The 19,023-nt window shown below is 31.2% G+C and overlaps 1 protein-coding gene across 1 annotated transcript; it reads left to right on the forward strand.

Moving 5' to 3' along the window:
* The first annotated feature begins 8,537 nt into the window (after positions 1-8,537).
* LOC149032554 (fatty acid synthase-like) lies at positions 8,538-17,472 on the forward strand. Its single transcript, XM_089172599.1, has 15 exons — positions 8,538-8,748; positions 9,852-10,105; positions 10,188-10,419; positions 10,593-11,020; positions 11,108-11,401; positions 11,472-11,691; positions 11,770-11,930; positions 12,017-12,334; positions 12,424-12,729; positions 12,802-13,022; positions 13,088-13,362; positions 13,428-13,811; positions 14,377-16,217; positions 16,300-17,037; positions 17,181-17,472. The coding sequence occupies exons 1-15, from the start codon at positions 8,607-8,609 to the stop codon at positions 17,253-17,255; spliced, it is 5,889 nt and encodes a 1,962-aa protein (XP_089028725.1). The 5' UTR covers positions 8,538-8,606; the 3' UTR covers positions 17,256-17,472.
* The last annotated feature ends 1,551 nt before the right edge of the window (positions 17,473-19,023 follow it).

The raw sequence follows: 19,023 nt of genomic DNA on the forward strand, positions 1-19,023 counted from the left end.
AGGTTTTCACTACTAAGACTAGATCTTTCAATACTTCTGGACCGAGAATATTCAAGAGACTTCTGCACTTTCATAATGCACAAAGCAATATTATCAGGTGGTGAAATAATTTCAAACACGATGAAACGCGCTCTTTTTAATTAATTAACGTTCACATTTACATCCCATCCACATTTGATTGCCGAACGCACACAATAAGGTCATTTACCTGACGCCTATCGATACTCCCAGAAATATTTCGGCATAAACACGCACACGTACTATTTATCTCTCATCTTTTCTCTCATCTTTATATATATTTTATGTATTAGTGCATTGACAATAAAGGTATGCGTTTTTATGCATACTATATGCATTTAAATGACAAAAAAAAATTGCATAAGTGATTATTTAATTAAGACGTATCTGAATGTCTATAAAAAAAAAACGGGCTACAATATATAGTTTTATTCTATAAATGAAGTATCTGTCGACAATTTCGCTTGTACGATCCGAAAGGATCGTACGGTAATTAGCGGTATTCGAAACTCGCGCGCGTCCGCTTCCATCGATTAGGATTCTAGATCGATACTCATTGTGAGCATCGATCAACCACCAGTATCTATCGAAGCGCCTCTCTAGCTACCCCCACCTCTCGCATCCCCACTTCTCAATCCCCTAGTACATACGCCCTGCTGGGCCAGTACAAAGGGACATTCATCCTACTTCTTCACCGGACGCCTACGACTACACATCTTCAAGGATTATAGAGGGCATATTGAACAAAGGCTTTGAAAATTCACAAAGGTCAACCGAAAGAATATCCTAATCTTCAAGACTCGTGAAAGTGAGCTCATTCAACATCACAACCCTTGAGGTTGTGATCGCTATATTTGAGGAGTGCGAGAGGTGAGATCTTTCCAATATATATATATATATATTTCACATCAACGATATTTTCCCACGTGGTAACACCACATGGTGCATTCTTATTGAATAATCAAATATCATCCAGGGTTTTTATGCCGCAAGGCTTTTCCCTGACGAGCCAATAAAAAAAGGCATTGTTTCTTTGATTGGCTCAATCACGTGTTTTATTTTACACCTTAACCCAACCCTTTATTCTCCACTTCATAGCATATACAAATTGCCAGAGGACTCTTAGTTGAGGAATTTCGGCCATAACATCGCTGGTATAGATACATTAAAAAATATAAAATTAAAAGTTTTGCATCATACTGCAGTTGTGTTCCCATTTCTGGAATGTCAGAAAGTTTCTCCAGCAGTAACGATTTCAATGATTTTATGGCGAATTTAATAAATAGAAAAGATTACGTGTCTTTGAATTAGACAAGATAAAAATTAGGTTAAAATTAGCTTAAGGGTTCATTCTGGTTTATAATTTTGAAAAAATTAATTTTTTTTTTGTGCATTTTTCGAAAGTAGACATATGTAGAATTATCATACAAAAATTTTAGAACGATCCGAGCAGTCTAAGTATATTATTTTGCGACCCAAACACAGAGATATTACAGAGAGAGGAGACAAACCATAAACGGTTGTTTAAGTGGAAATGTCTCTGCATATTATTCAGAATGGTGTAGGAAAACAAAACTAATATTCAGTTTTTTTCGCTATATTCTTTTTTTTTGGAAAGGTTTTTTGGTATTGGTGTGCATATGTTTTGCAAACTTATGGACCTCGGAAAAGGTTTAAGTATCTCTGCATATTATGGAATCGTTGACTTTATACTAATCGCGGTCAATACTGTTTTTAACGTAGTGTCCCATAAAGCCGTCACCGAAGAGCAACTCGAAAACAAGATACGAGGAGAACCAGAGAATATTCTGTCTGTTTCTGGCGACGGCTCTTGGGCCAAAAGAGGATTCTCTTCGTTGATTGGAATAGTTTCTCTAATTTTAAAATACAGTGGAAAAATTGTCGTCGTTTCTATAAGGTCAACTTACTGTAAGGGATGTGAGATGTGGAAAAGAAAAGTGAAGGAAGTAAACTATCTTGCCTGGTACGAACAGCATAAAACGCATTGTACGATAAACCATGAAGGTAGTGCCGGGAAGATGGAGGTTGATGGTATCGTGGAGATGTTTCTTCGATCACTCAAGAAGTTCTCCGTAAAATATGGTTTTTATATCGGCGATGGCGACACGAAAACTTTTCAAATGTTGCTAAATGTTTTTCCCTACGGCGAAGATTTTGTTATCAAAAAATTAGAGTGTGTTTTACATGTTGCCAAACGAGTTTTCAACCGTGCTAATGAAGCACGAAAAGCACTGATTCAAAAGAGAAAAGCTTTGAAACAAGCGGAAACCAAGAAACCTGCTGCAAAAAAAGGACCGAAGAAAGTTGTAAAAAAGAAAAAAGTTATTAAAAAAAAGTGTTCCAGTGATTAAAACTCAACGATTGACTATAAAGTTGATGAAGGAATTGTCAACTAACTATGGGTTAGCTGTTCAAAGAAATAAAAATTTAATTGAGAACATGAGAAAGGAAATTTGGGCGGGGTACTATCACAAAATTTCTACTGATGATGACCCGCAACGTACATACTGTTCTAGCAACTGGTGTAAGTATCGTAAAGTTGAGGCAGCTAAAACCCTTGATACTTATAAACATCCTCCTCCTCTCGCTAAAGATGTCCAAGAAGTATTAAAGCCAGTGTACGAAGACCTGACAAAACCAGAATTGCTTGAAAGATGTTTAGGTGGCAACACTCAAAATAATAATGAGTGCTTCAACAAATGCGTTTGGGCTATGGTGCCTAAACATCTATTTAATGGTAAAAAAATTGTGGAAATAGCTTGTCAATTGGCAGCTTGTATATTTAACGAAGGTTTTGATCCAATACTAAAAATAATGCACGTTTTGGAGATAAAACTTGGCCCTATCGCAGTCAATTACGCTAGTCACCGCGACAACACGCGTGTGCGTTCAGCCAATTGTTTGAGCGGAGAATCTTTAAAAGAGGCCAGGACACAACGAAAAAAGGTTAGAGTTGAAGAAAATGAGTATTTTGAAGAAGCAGAAGGCATACTGTATGGTGCAGGCATCGCAGAATAAGGTAGAGTCAGACTTTTTAAAAATTTGTTAAAAGAAACTTTAAACGCGTTTTTCTCGAAACAACGTTTTTTCGGTTGGCGGGCATGATATCTCCGAAACTACTCAACCGATCCTTCTGAAATTTTAACCACATACTCTACACATGAATGGCTATCTCGCATGCTACAACCAAGTCAAAATATTAATTTTTACTATTTTTTTTTACAAAAAACTGCGAAAAAAATCAACGATTTTTTTTTCGAAAAATGGCTGTCATTTTGTTTTGCTTTCATAAAAATTGATAGTTTTAGCATACCCGATAGCCATTGTCATACTAAATTTAAAACCGTTTAATTTTTTTGTTTTAGACCACCCGTTCTAAAATTTCGATGCCCGCCAACAGCATACCTTTTTTTGACGGGTTCACGTTTGTCAGCCATTTTGGATGTCAAAAAACGTTAAAAACAATAAAAAAAAATTTTTTTCTTGTACTTCTAGAGTGTATTTATCATACCCAACAACTTTCATATGTATATGTATCCTACTAAGTCTAAAAAAAAATCGTGAAAATAGCCTTTTTTTTCGGCGTAGAAACCAGAATGAACCCTTAATTCTTTTTTTTGCACTTTATATTACATCGAAATATGTTCATAATGGTTTTCATAAATTATTATTTTTATATCATTCGTCTAAAGTACCATCGCTTTTAGGAATATTTTCTATTTTAACGATATCTGATAACATTTTTTTTTAATTAAAGCAATATAGTTACAATATATAACGCCAAAAATTAAAATAAAATCATTTAATTTACAATTACTTATATTTTCATTATAGTTGAATGAATATTATCAAATTGTGTTTTGCTGTTAATTGCTGCCAAATCGGTTTTATATTTGTACAGGCTTAATTGGTTTAAGTTTCACTATCAATTTAACCTACAAATCAAGTGCATTAGTAATTCAGAAAATGTATAAGGCAATAAAAACTGAAAGCAAGAAATTATATGAAAGACTCATTGGCAACAGACTAGGGGAAGTGGATGAGGAAGAGGAAGAGGAAAAGGAAGAGGAAGAGTAAGAAGATGATGATTTAGGCGGGATAATTTGAAGTTTAATTACATTTCTACAAATATGTTTTTATATATTGCTACCAAAGTATGAATTATATTTATTAAGAAAACTCAAAATTTATTAAAATTATATCCTTTTTTTATGTCTAAAAGTTTCGAGATTGACTGTGTCGTAATAGTAATGTGGAAAAAAAGTAATATGCAGAAATATATTGTACTTTTTTAAGTAGAAAATAATAAGTTGTATTTATTCAAGAGGTAATATTAGATTATTTATTAATTTAGAATAAGATAAGTGAAATACGAGTAACACTTTGTTCGATACCTTTCTTCTTCTCTTCTCGTGGTAAAAGTCTTACTCGTTGTTATTATTTTCGTCTATTTAAGCAACTTTTAATGAGTTCGTAAACATATTAACTCTCTTAACAATTTCTCGAAAGTATATATGTAGGAGAGTTTTAAGTGTGGCAGATGTAGACGACAAACTAGAATTCAGTCCTTTTCTTTATATCTAATTTTATGGAAAGGAAAACTTTATTCAGAGACTAAAATAAAAGATTAGAAAGACCATAAAACCCTAAACAAACCTAAGGATTATCGGAATATATTGGAGCAATAAAAACCCTGTGTGCAGTGTCGGGACCCTTTGAAGAATTTCAGATTCCTATGTAAACATATGCGATTTACGCATAACGACCATAAAAAAAAGGGTAACATTCCGATATGCTAGATTAAGTTTCTTTATGCATAGTTCCCACTACCAAAAAACATAGGCTGTACCCGTCGGTGGACTATGGTGGGTGGATCCTTATGCTATTGGTCAATAAGATTTGTAAGCTCCTTCCCTCTCAGAAGGGGTGTATGTCATTTCTGACATAAAATACGTGAAAAGAAATAAGATGTTAGCAGTAGAAGTCGTAGCAGTAGTTGTAAGAATACAGTCACTTATCTAAGTTGTAACAGTAAGATTGTGAAACTATTATTGTACTTTTTCTAATACCTGTTTTAAATAAATCTTATTAGTAGGATTAAACTTGGTGTATGTTCAACTCGCACCTCTCACCCTAAATAAAATTCCCGACATATATATTTAGATTTCAAATTCTAAACGCTATCATCTATAGAAGCGTTAACAAAATGTAAAAATAAAATCGTAGAGTGAAATTATTTCCCGAAAAGTAGAATTTTCAGCACTATCGTGTTTTTTTCTATTTATAGTTTTTATCGAATTTCGTTTTTGTTATCGTTTCTGCGATGTTCATATTTATTCGCCGTTGCAACGCTTACCGTTAAAGTAATAAATAAAATTATTTTATTTATTCAAACAGATCATGAGAATATACTATTTAATATAATTAAATGGATGTATAAAATAAATATTTACATTTATCTGAATATATCGAAAAAAATATAAAGTTTAATAATACCTTAAAGTTCCTGGTTTTTAGCTTAAATTCTAATAAAATTACTTTATTTTTCAAAGCAAATTATTAAATTCTTTGTAGGGTTCAGACAGAGAAAAATAACTGATGATGATGAAATATATGATAGTTTATTAAAATATAATGATGTTAAGCGGTATTGACATAAGTTTGCAAAAAGTAGTGTGGTTACAAAAAATAAAGAATACAAAAAAATTATAATTATATGACCGACTGTTTGACTGATAAATTGATAAACTGACTGATAAAATACGCAGACGAATATAACGGACTGAAAGTATAATTAGTGAACTGAGAACTAAGGACTAGACTAAGGAACTGATACGGACAGACGAGTACAGACAGACGGATATACAGACTGATACAGACTAAGGACTTGATAAACTAAGAAACTGAAGACTAAGGACTTGCCTTCTTACTTTGTATCACATATTTATATCATAAAAGAGTAACACACACACCCCTTTCGGAGAGGAAAAGTGATTAGGATTATTAACGACCAATAGCAGAAGGATCCATCCCCCCGCCATAGTCAACTGATTGGTATAGCTTTTGTTTTTGGTAAAGATCGTAGTGAAAATCAAGCATAAAAGAACTTTTTTTTAAACAAAGGAATATCGTTTCTTCTTATGTCGCATGTGTTTACTTAGAAATTCGAAAGAACCCTAAGAACCCGATACTGCACAAAGGTTTTCGTCGCGCTTCATTTCACTAAGATCGATAGCGTATTCAAACAGGAAATAAAATAAAGAAAGAACTAAATATTAATTTTATCGTCTACAATAGCGTATTTGAAAAGGAAATAAAATAAAGAATATTATTTTTATCGTCTATATCTTCAGTCTATTACCTTTTTGTATCTCAGAATGTTTAATGATTTTATTTAAATTGTTTCTGAATACTCCAAACTATTGTTTTATTACACTTGTACTAAAATGTAATTATATATTGCTACCAAAGGAGTAGTTTTATTTTTAAAAAAGATATAAAACTTACTAATATCTTATCCTTTTTTTACGTCTAGAAGTTTTCAGAAGAAAATTCGTGGTAAAGTGAGAATAGGTAATCAATTGTCGGAAGCTTTTAGTATTCATAGCGGGCTAAAACAAGGGGACGCATTGTTACCTCTTTTGTTAAACTTAGTAATGGAATTTGCAGTCAAAGAACTGCAAAAAAGTATAGATATTCTGCATTAGAACAAGCCAACGAAACTTTTGACATATACGGACGATATTGCTTTGCTAAGAGACAATAAAGAGTCATTTATTAATAACGCGAAAATATTAATATATAAGAAAAAAGATCTGGGAATACAATTAGACGCAGAAAAAGCGAAATATATGGTCACTGATCGACTTCAAAATGTGCCTAATTCTGAAATTTTTGTCGTCCAGAATAACATTTTTGAACGGGTCAGCAACTTTAGATATTCAAGATCGATCATAAATAAAACGAATGAAATTAACGAAAAATTTAAGAAAAGAATCAATTTAGGCAATTCATGCTATCACTCGGTCAATTAATTACTCAGCTCGTGATTGCTGTCTAGGCGTCTAGAAATCAGGATATCCAGGACAATCATCCCATCGGGACGAAAAGAAATTTAGATTTTTGGAAAATAAAGTTCTTCGTAAAATTTTTGGTTTAAAAAGGTGGTGGGTAAACGAGCGAATAGAAGAAACCGTAAAACGTAGAAGTACACCGAATGTACAACAAACCCGACACCATTAATGTCGTAAAAACAAGCCGATTAAGATGGGCTGGTCCCGTGGCCCCCTGTTCGCCACCTCATGTGTTATTTATTTTATTGTATTTAAATTGCTAAACCAAATCGCACGAGTAAATATTTTAAATTAATTTATTCGTGCGGCTACATCAAACATATGTTTAATAAAATAGCTTCATAGTAAAGTTGATCTAGATCATTCTTTATTTTTTTATAAACTAGATTTGATTATGTTGTTATTCCAGATTAGATATTAATAGTGCGTCATCGTTCTTATCTACTAATTTAATTCTAGTTAGAAGTGCAATACTTTCAACTGGAGATATTCTTGCTAAGTAAAGTATTGCTATTAGATAAATGAAAATAGCAATAAAAATATTAATTACGAATTGAATTTATAATAAATGTTATTAAACGGTTTTCAATATTATACATTTTTATTATATTGTAATATGTACAAGCTTTGATACGGCATTAAAAATGTATGATAAGTATTTTTGAAATAACTACATAGAAATATATTGATTTTCTTGTCTTTTTTACGAACATATAAGACCTTGCCAAAATACTCCTACTTAACAGCTTTTACATATTTTTGAATTTGAAAAAAGGAAGTACTTTAAATTGTTTAAACTTAACACTGTATGAAATCATGATATATTTAGAAAAAACAATAGGAAGTCACAGGTCAGGAAAAACAGACCACGCACCTTTTTTCTTTATTTGGACTGTCTGTTCGCTTGAACCCAATTTTTTTGTCAAATACCTACGCGCTTATCTCTGTTTATTCTTTTACCTCTCTATCACTCCTAGCTACAAACAAATTTAGTATCGAAATTATTGTATATGTGTCTACGCTTCGTAGTATGCAGTCGCACACAAGCGCACGCATATAATACCAGGAGCGATACTACGAAGCAGAGCATAAAGAGGAGACCGAGAATAGGAATAACTTTATAGCTATATTCTGTCTCATTCTCTCGCAGGCTTAATCCTATATGTTTGTCTGTTTTTCTCTTCTTAATAAATATCATGGTCGTTACAAAGCCATGATGGCCGCTCCGTTGCCTCACCACACACCGCTCCCTTGCCTCGCCAACGCATTTCATTTTTTTTAAATCACTTCCTATTCTAATGAAGTTCTTACTTCAATATAATGACAATGCTTTCTACGCGTAAGATATTTAAATTTTAAAAACAAATGGCCTAAATATCAATTTTAATTAGACCTATGCCGAAGGCTATATAAACAGCAGCAACAATTAATAGCTTTAGTTGATAAGTAAAATCGTATTTGATTGTAGCTTCTATATAGATACATTTAGCAAGTATGAATTTAGAAGGCAAAGAAGAAGTGGTTATTTCTGGAATATCTGGAAGATTTCCGAAAAGTGCAAATATTAATGAATTAATAGCGAATTTAATAAGTGGAAAAGATTGCTCGACTATAGATCATGAAAGATGGAAATTAGGTAAGAATAAGTTAAGGGGGTATTCTGGTCTAGAAATTTGAAATAATCGATTTATTTATTTTTTTTTTTTTCTTTTTTTTTATACATATAAGCTTAACCCTTTAAGAATATGTCCTCAAGAGGATTTTTCAAAATAGAAATTATTTTCGAAGATATAGCTGTTTTTGTGACGCAGTATCCTATATCCTACCCCTACTACGCGAAACTTTGAACGCATTTTTCTCGAAACTGTTTTTTTTTTTTTTTTCACAATTGTCAAGATATCTCAAGTTCTACTAAACCGATTTGCTTGAAATTTGTTGAGAGACTTCTCTATGCATTACTCTATCTTGTAAACTAAAATCTTACAAAATTTTCAATTTTTACTATTTTCAAAAAAATTCGGAAAAGTAAAAAAAGTGGTAAAAATAATGTATTTTTTTTTTCAAACAGTTGTAATTTAGCGAAAATAAAAAAAACTGTTTTCAATTCTTTTAGATCGAACGATAGCGGCATTATTCTAAATTAATAATGTTTTTTATTTTTTAATTTCGGATTACCAGGAGAGCTGCAATCTTGACAATCGCCGCGCGCTGTCTTTTTAGGACCCTCCACTTCATCAGCCTAAATCTTTTTCATTTTTAAATTTTTATACTATTTTTTTTTCCTTGTATTCTCGAAATATTATTGAATATCTTGTAACATTATAGATAGTTAAAATATTATTCGTCTTTTTGTTATTACACTTGAAAAAGTACGAAAAATTCATGCCTCTAGACCAGAATACCCCCTTAAATTAGTTTTTACACGAAAATATTTAACTGTTCGAAAATGCATGTAAAATGCTTTGATAGAAGATGTTGGAAAAACGTTTTGCATTAGTCGGCGGTTATTTATGAAGCTATACAGATACTTCCGTCCGTCTCTCACTTCTTCCTAACGTCTTTAAGAAAATCCGACCGATAGAAAGAGCCGCTTTTATTGTCCCTTATGTCACCTTGTTTAATCGCCTATGTATGCCTGTGTATGTGTGTGCCATGTTGCCTAAAAAGAAAAAAATTATTGTTCTCAACAATCATATTAAAGTACTTTTTTTATTGGTTTAATAAATTATTATTTTCTAGATCCTATGTCTAAAATACCATTTCGTTTGGGAATAATTTCTGGTTTAACGAAATTCGACAATTTCTTTTTTGGAATTAGTACAATCCAGGCAAAAAATATGGCGCCAGAATTAAGAATTGCAATGGAAACTACGTTTGAAGCAATTATTGATGCTGGAATAAATCCTGCAGAACTACGCGACAAGAAAACCAATGTTTACGGGGTATTGAGTTTATATGAGTCAGATAGTTATCTTATAGCCGGTACAGGAAACGTAAGTTAATAGATTCATCTCTAATTGATTCTATACAAATGTAAAAAAACTATAAGTACAGTTCGCTTTATTTTTATAATAGCGAGATGGATATACTTTAACTGGGTATTGCCGTGGTCTACTAGCAAACCGGATTTCATTTTTTATGGATCTAATTGGATCAAGCTGTAGTATTGATTCAAATTGCACTTCAAGTGCATTAGCAATTCAAAAAGCTTACCAAGCTATTAAAGCTGGAGATTGCGATAATGCGATTGTATGTAGTGGAGCCTTAAGTTTACTTTCAAAAACATCCTATCAACTCTCTGAATTAGGTAAAATAAGAGTATGTCAAGAATAATTACTTCCATTACTTATATGTAAAGAAAAAAAGGCAACTGTTTCTTGTAATTTGATCATATAAATAATAATGAAAATTTCTACATTATCAAATGAATATATTCCTAATTTATTAATAATTTTTGGTTGTATACATTTCGTGATTTAGGTTTGTTGTCATCCGACGGGCTAAACAGGTCTTTCGACAAAAATGCTTCTGGATTCTTAAGAAGCGAGTCAATAGGAACTATTTTCTTACAAAGAGCTAAAGACGCAAAGCGAGTATATGCTGAGGTCGTTAATATTTGTGTTAGTTACACTCCAGCAATTTCAAGAAAAACTTGTATATTTTCTACAGCTGAATTTCAAGCTCAAATAATGAAACAGACATTGAAACAATGCAGTTTAAAGCCTAGCGATGTAAATTACATCGAGGCTGATGGTACAGCAATCAAATCAATGGATCTAGAAGAATTAAAGGCGATAGATCTTGTTTATGGTCAAGATCGAAGTTATTCTAATCCTCTCTTAATAGGATCTATTAAATCAAACATTGGTTATACATTTAATAATAATACATTAAATTCGATAATCAAGGTAAAATAACTGAAAAGACAAAATTAAATTTAACACAATACAAATTTATTTTCATATTCTACATTATATTCTCTTTGTAATTTCTAGGTACTAATTGCTATGGAGACCGGAGTTATACCACCGAATCTTCATTATTCCGAGCCTCCGGAAGAAGCTCAATGTCTTCAGGAGGGACGCGTAAAAGTCATTACAAAACCAACAATTTGGACGGATTGCTACGCTGCTGTTAACACTGCTGCATTAAATGGTTCCTTCTCACACATTATCTTAAAACGCCATTCAAAAGAGAAGCTGGGTAGAAAGCTTTCACAAAATAATATGCCACGGCTTTTTGTAGCTTCTTGTCGAACTCAGGAAATGATAACATCGATCTTCAATACTGTAGGTTATTTATTTTACGACAAAACTAATTATACAAAATGATTGTTAATAATATGGTATACGTGTTTAGTTGCATTCGAACAGAGAAGATGATGAATTTGCTCAGTTAATTAATGATATTACTGAGAAACCATTTCCTCAATCATTGTATTCTGGATATACAGTAATTCCAGAATCTGAAGTAACTAATTCAGAACAATCGATAGAGATGATTGATAATAATTTGTCACTTCAATCTCGACAGATATGGTTTGTTTTTTCGGGGATGGGATCACAATGGACTGGAATGGGTAATACAAATTTTACATATAAATAATAAAAAAGATGTTACTTGATAGCTATTAAATTTCAAAATAAATCTTTTTTAGGTGAGTCACTGATGAAAATACCAATCTTTGCTGAAGCAATAAAAAGGTGTGATGATGTTTTAAGACCTCGAGGTTATGATATTATGCATATTATATGTGACAAAGATCCAACTATATACGATAATATTATAAATTGCTTTTTAGGAATAGCGGCAATACAAGTAATAATATATTTAATATTTACACTTTAATATTTTTTTATTTCTTCTTATTTTTGTATAAATAATTTCTCATGATTGCTATACAGATTGGTCTAGTGGATATTCTATATGCTGTTGGCGTTAAACCGAATTACATGATCGGACATTCTGTTGGTGAGCTCGGTTGTTCTTACGCAGATGGTTGCTTTACTGCTGAGGAAATGATTTTAAGTGCTCTTTCTCGAGGTTTGGCTTCTGTAGAAAGTGACTTAATACATGGAACGATGGCTGCAGTTGGTCTTGGCTACCAACAAATTCGAGATATCTGCCCTGAAGACATTGACGTTGCATGTCATAATGGACCAGAAAGCTCTACAATAAGTGGACCAACCGAATCAATAAATGTTTTTGTAAAAGAATTACAGGTAATTCTTAGCAGATTTTAAGTAGATTTTTTAATAGACAGTCATAATAATAAGGTTTTATTTATAGAGTCCTAATTTTTCATTTTTAGAATAAAGGAATATTTGCTAAAACCGTTCCAACTAATAATATTGCATATCATAGTCGTTACATTTCTCCAGCTGGTCCAAAGTTGTTGGATTACCTAAAAAAAGTCATTCCTTTTCCAAAAGAACGCAGTTCTCGTTGGATATGCACGTCTATTCCACAAAACGAATGGCTTTCGATGAAAGCTCAATTTTCTTCACCTGAATATCATACAAATAATCTTCTTTCTCCTGTTTTATTCGAAGAAGTAATAAAACTTATTCCAAGGAATGCTATAACCATTGAAATTTCACCGCATGGACTGCTACAGGTTTATTACTTAGAATAAAATATTTATTATATGTTATTTTAACTCTATTACTTATTACATTTTATTTATCAGGCAATTCTGAAAAAAACGTTAAAAGACAACTGCATTAATTTAACATTAACAAAACGAGGTAATAAAGATAATTCAATCTTATTACTATCAACATTAGGAAAGCTTTATAATCTTGGGTTACCTATTAAGCCAGGGAAGCTCTATCCGAGAATTTCCTTTCCTGTTTCTAAAGGAACGCCGTCGATTTCTTCACTATGCGGATGGGAACATAGTTTTGATTGGTAAGTATAAAATAGACTTTTTTCTAAAATGAATTGTACAAACTACTATTTCATATGTTGGACAGGAACGTAGAAGCTGATAACGCGTATGAAATTCAACAAACCGAAGAACTGATAGATCTTGACTCAGATAAATTCAAGTTTTTACGAAACTTTAAAATGAACGATAAAGTTATTATTTCTTTAGCTGTCTATTCAAAATTAGTTTTAAATGTTTACTTAAATTTAAATCCACACAAGCATGACAATTCTATTATACTGGAAAATATTATAAATCACAATAAATTATTAAAAGTACCAAAAGACAATAAAATACACTTAATAATTATGATATTAAAAGGTAAAAATTTTAATTACCAAAATATTATATTTCGTAACTATATTTGAAAAAATGTAAATTTTTAGTCTCAGGAAAATTTGAAGTTAAATGTAAAGAAGGAATCATGTTAGCTTCTGGAACTATACGAGTAGCAGAAACTGAGAAAAAAGTTATTCCTGAAATTATTTTACTGAAAAAGGAAACAGAATTTTTAAACGAAGAAGATATTTATTCAAATCTTCTTTTACGTGGTTACCAGTACGAAGAATCTTATAATATTATTAGCAGACTTTCTACATCGTGTACCAATGGTACGTTTAAATGGAGCAGCGATTGGATGTTATTACTAGAAGGATTAATTCAAGTGCATATTATCAGCAGTAGGAACAAAAATATGTTGATACCGAGTAGGATAGAAAAACTCGTTATCGACTTGGCACAATTAACTGACAAAATGAAAGAAAATAATGGTAAGCATTTGAATGTTAATGTTAACTTTTTCGGGGTTATTAAGATGTAATATAGACCAAGAGTTGTGTGTAAAACTCTTCAAATTCTCTAACAGATAAATCAAAATTAGAATGTATTTATACTACTTTATGATCATATTAGGAGTAAAACGAAATAAATTTAATTTTCATTTATTTATAATTAAAGAATAAACAATTAAAATTTATATTATTTATTGAATTTTGCTTTGATATTAAATTATTTACAATTATTTCGTTATTTGTAATAATCGGCAGTCTTTTCGTAACGTTTTAGTACTAACAGTTATAATTGTGAAATAATAAAAAATTTATTAAAACAAAAGTCATTGTTAAGAAAGAAGGCAATATCTCTAATTTTTTTTTAAACCATATTCAAGTATTTCTGCATTAAACATTCTCGTAAATTATAATTGTTATTTTATTGAAATACATTTTTTTAAACAATTATTTAAATATTTTTTTTTGGTAAGTTCCTCCACACAAAAAAAACGACATATATCATAGTCTAATAAATTATACAGTATATTATGATTTGTTTTCACAGAGCTATCTATGAGATTCGACAAACAGATAAATGTGATAGCTTGCCCCGGAATTGAGATGATTGGGATTCAATTTCAAGAAATAATATTTGACAACAGTCATTGGGAAATTATCGCGGATGAGCTTCGATTTATCCAGAATATAGATAAAACAGAGATGAATATTGACGACGTATTAAACGTAGTACTAGGAATAATTTCCACAAATATTAGCAAAAAAAATATAGAAAAGATATTGGTAATAAATGACTCAAAAAACAAAAATGAAAACATTTTGGAGTTTCTCGAGAATATCATACAAAGGACGAGGAAAAACCTCAATATAAAATTAATTAGCAGACAGTTCCTTAACCAGACAATGAATGAGGATTTTATTTTGACGATTATAAATAACGCGCATTATACCGACGTAAGAAAATTTATCAGTAATTTCGGTAAAGAATCATTTTTATTGACAATCATTGAGACAGAAGAGGAATATAATGCTATTTCTGCATTTACAAGTGCAGGTTTAAACGTCGTCCTACAAATAAAAATTACTTCTTGTCTTATAGCTCTACTTTTACATAAAGAAAGAAATATTGGGAAAACGGTTGTCGTTAATAGAGAGACAGAAAAAAATTGTTTAGATCGGTTAAAAGTCCATTTACGAGACTCGAAATATGACAATGTTATATTTGTGGTAAACACTCTTATCGATAATGATATATTTGAGATCCTTCGAGATATAAAACGAGAACTGGGGTATAAGAAACTTCAAATTTTTGATTTACAAGATGAAAAAGCACCAAAATTCTCACTTGAAAATGAATTCTATAAATCACAAATAAAACTTAATCTTCCTGAAAACGTCTTAGCGTCAAATGGGATATGGGGCACATACAGATGGATGCCATTGACAATAAGGACTACTTCTTCTTCGCGTCAACAAGCTAAAATTAATAAATCCGGCTCATTAATATGGATGGAAAAGTTACCATTAATTAAAGAAAAAAATAAAACAGTAGTAAAAGTAGAATGTTCATCATTTGATCTAAATGTTTATGAATACTGCTTAAAAAATGACGTCAGCCTAGAATCACAGATATCTATTACAGAATATTCAGGAACAGATGAAAAAGGTCGTAGAGTAATGGGACTAGTTGATAATTTAACTATAAGTAATGAAATTTTACCAGATCCAGATTTAACTTGGATTATTCCAGAAAGTTTAAGCTTTGAAGATGCTGCAACGATTCCCCAAGCTTATTTAGCAGCTTTTATTATTTTACATTCAAATAAATGGAGGTTAAAAACAATTAAAACTGTATTGATACATTTTGGTGCTAGTGATATAGGACAGGCTCTTATAAATTTATCTTTATTATATAATTTTGATGTTTACACTACTTATGAAACGGAAGCAGAAAAACGAGTGATCGAGACAATACGACCAAGCTTACCACAGACTCATATTATAAATGTTAATAATTATAAAAGTTATATTCTAAATATTACAAAAGGCAAAGGTTTTGATTTAGTAGTTTCAAACTATTCCGTCTTACACGATATGGAAAATTGTTTAGACATTGTTAAAGATTTAAAACATTTGATTATGACTTACGATTATAAAGGGCTTAGTTACAATCCGATACCACTATATAATTTCGATAGGAACATAAGTATATACGGCTACTGTTTACAAGACCTTATTAAGTTGCCAACGAAAATTAAAAGAGAAGCAGCAGATCTGATGAGAACAGCTCTTAAAATGGGCAGCTTAAAACCAATTATATCACGAAGACTTTTTCTTCAAGGAGCAACGGAAGAAAGAAGCATTGATGCTTGTGAACGTTATGGAAAAGTAAATAATTATTTATGCTGTTTATCTAATAAAATTTAATTTTCTTTTTTGACAATTATATTACAAATGCATTTTTTTGCAGGTTTTAGTCAACTTGCAAGAAGATAAAACACTCTCCAATATCATTTCTCAATTTTGGTTCTATAGCGATAAATGCTACCTCGTCATCGATGGTTTCAATATCTTTGGCAAAATTCTGATCGAGTGGATGATCGAACAAGGAGTTAAAAAATTAATCATCGCTTCTGATATGTCTATAGAGGGTCACGAATGTGCGGTCCTTAAATGGCGCGAAAATGGAGTAACGGTCATTGTCCGACATGAAGATGACTTAAGCAATGTCACATGTATTGAGAAATTATTCAAAGAAGTTTTAACTATAGGTCCATTAGATGGCATATTTGATCTACAAAGAACGAAGATTGATTCTTCAATGTCTTCGTTAAAGTATTTCAAAGTTACTGAAATACTAGATGAATATAGCAGAAAGCTTTGTCTGTCTCATGTAAAATTCTTTATTTTCTCTTCGTTCGACTTAAACGGAGATGGATTAAGAGACACTAATATTGAAAAATTATGCAAAAAAAGAAAAGAATCTTCCCTTCATGGTCTAATTATTTTATTGCCTAATCTTTTAGAAAATGCAGTAGCTGACAATAAATATAAAAATGTATATTACGAAAAAATGTCATTACTTTTAAAACGACTAAACTCTATACTATGCACAGAATCTTCAATAATCGCTGTTCGCCAATTAATAAAAGATAATTCCGTAGAAGGCAACGAGAAAAATATTCTTGTTGGGGAGACCGAAAAGGAGGTAATTTATTTTATTTTTATGGTATAAATTTCATTATTCACTTTTTGTTTCCATTAGCTAACAATAGTATTATTATTTTAAATATTTTTATTAAATATAAGCTTTACATCTTATTAATCATGATTGTGTTTAAAATAATTTAGCAACGATCTGAAGAAAAGGATCCACAAGAAGAGGAAGTACGTCAGTTCGAAAAATATCTTTATAACTATGATTAAATAAATACAAAATATTTTAAGGAAATTATGCAAGTTACTTTAAGTATACGATTCATACGTTTAATCATTTTTCTCTTTGTTCAATATTTATATTATCATTTTGATTAATTTTATTTTTTTTTTAATAATAATGATGTTTTTTTTATATTTAGTTTAATGAACGTTTTAAGTGTACTTTAAAAAATAAATAAATCAATAAAATTATACTGTTTTTCGATTTTTACGGATTTTTCTCCTTTTTTTGTGACTAAACTAAGTTATTCACTTGTTCCATGAAACACATTTTCCACTGGCGTATACGTATGTAGGTACATACTTAGCTTTGTCCAGACAAAAGTTTTCACTAAAAAAATTTTCTGTGATTAATTATTTTAGAAATGACGAGAAAAAATAAACTAATACGACGTATTGCTATGAAGGTTGTCTTTGACATTTAACGATAACTATCGGTCAATTTTATCATTTTCTAACTTTTATGAAACTTTTACATTGTTACGTCCTTTTTTCTACTACCAGTATATTATACGCTGTTATATAATCCCTTACGCGTTCCACGTGGCATGCCCATCTTCATAAGCTTGATTTTACGACGTTAATGATGTCCGTCTTGTTGTACAGTTAATGTACTTATACGCTATGGAGTCTTCTTCATTCGCCCGTTTCTTCATCGCGTTTTGCGCGGTAGATTTTACAAAAAACTTTATTTTCAAAAACCATAAATTTTTTTTCGTCCCGTAACGTAAGCGACATCATGTCACCACCATAAAAACCATCGCTAGGATGATTGTCCTGTATATCCTTTATATCCTGATTTTAAGACGCCTAGAGAGCAGCCACGCGAGCTGAGTAATCAATTGACCGAATAAAAGCATGAATTGCCTAAATTGATTCTTTTCTTAAATTTTTCGTTAATTTCGTTCGTCTTATTTATGATCGATCTGAAATATCTAAAGTTGCTGACCCGTTCAAAAACATTATTCCGAACGACCAAAGTTTCGGAATTAGGCACATTATGAAGTATATCAGCGACCATATAGTTTGATTTTTTCACGCCTATTTGTAATCCCATATCTCTTGTCTTATATATTAATATTTTCGCGTTATTAATTAACGACTCTTTATTGTCTCCTAGCAAAGCAATATTGTCCGTGTATGTCAACTGTTGCGCTGTCTCGTTCTTATGAAAAATGTCTATACTATTTTGCAGTTCTTTGACTGAAAATTCCAGTACTAAGTTTAACAAAAGAGGCGACATTGCGTCCACCTGTTTTAGCCTGCTATAAATACTAAAAGCTCCCGAAATTTTATTATCTATTCTCTCTGTATTCCTAGTTTTCTTTGGGCAAAGTTGAACCAGGTTTACCAATTTTCTTAGTATCCCATGTTCTATTAGAATTTTAAGCATTTTTCTCTTTATACTGAATAGTCTGGTGCTTTTGATGTACGCGAGTCAGCGGTAAGCTCTCATACTAAAGCGTAGCTGACACCAAAATATTTGTGCGAGTGAGTATGTTTGAGAGCACGCTATATGTTAACAATTAGCGCAACAGCACTCGATACGGTGTCCCGAAAGTGTAAATACCAAACTACGTTGTGTATCATGTTGCATCATAAATCTTGTATGATCCGAAATGATCGTACGGTAACTAGCGGTATTCCCCCTAATCCTTTCTTCTCCATATCATAGCATATACGAAATTGCAAGAGGACTCTTATTATTATTAACTAAGGAATTTAGGCCATAACAAATTTATTGGTTTATGTGTTT

This window comes from Polistes dominula, unplaced genomic scaffold, assembly GCF_049000335.1.
Source record: "Polistes dominula isolate Pdom_NZ unplaced genomic scaffold, Pdom_raw_medaka contig_23, whole genome shotgun sequence".
Lineage (NCBI taxonomy): Eukaryota > Metazoa > Arthropoda > Insecta > Hymenoptera > Vespidae > Polistes > Polistes dominula.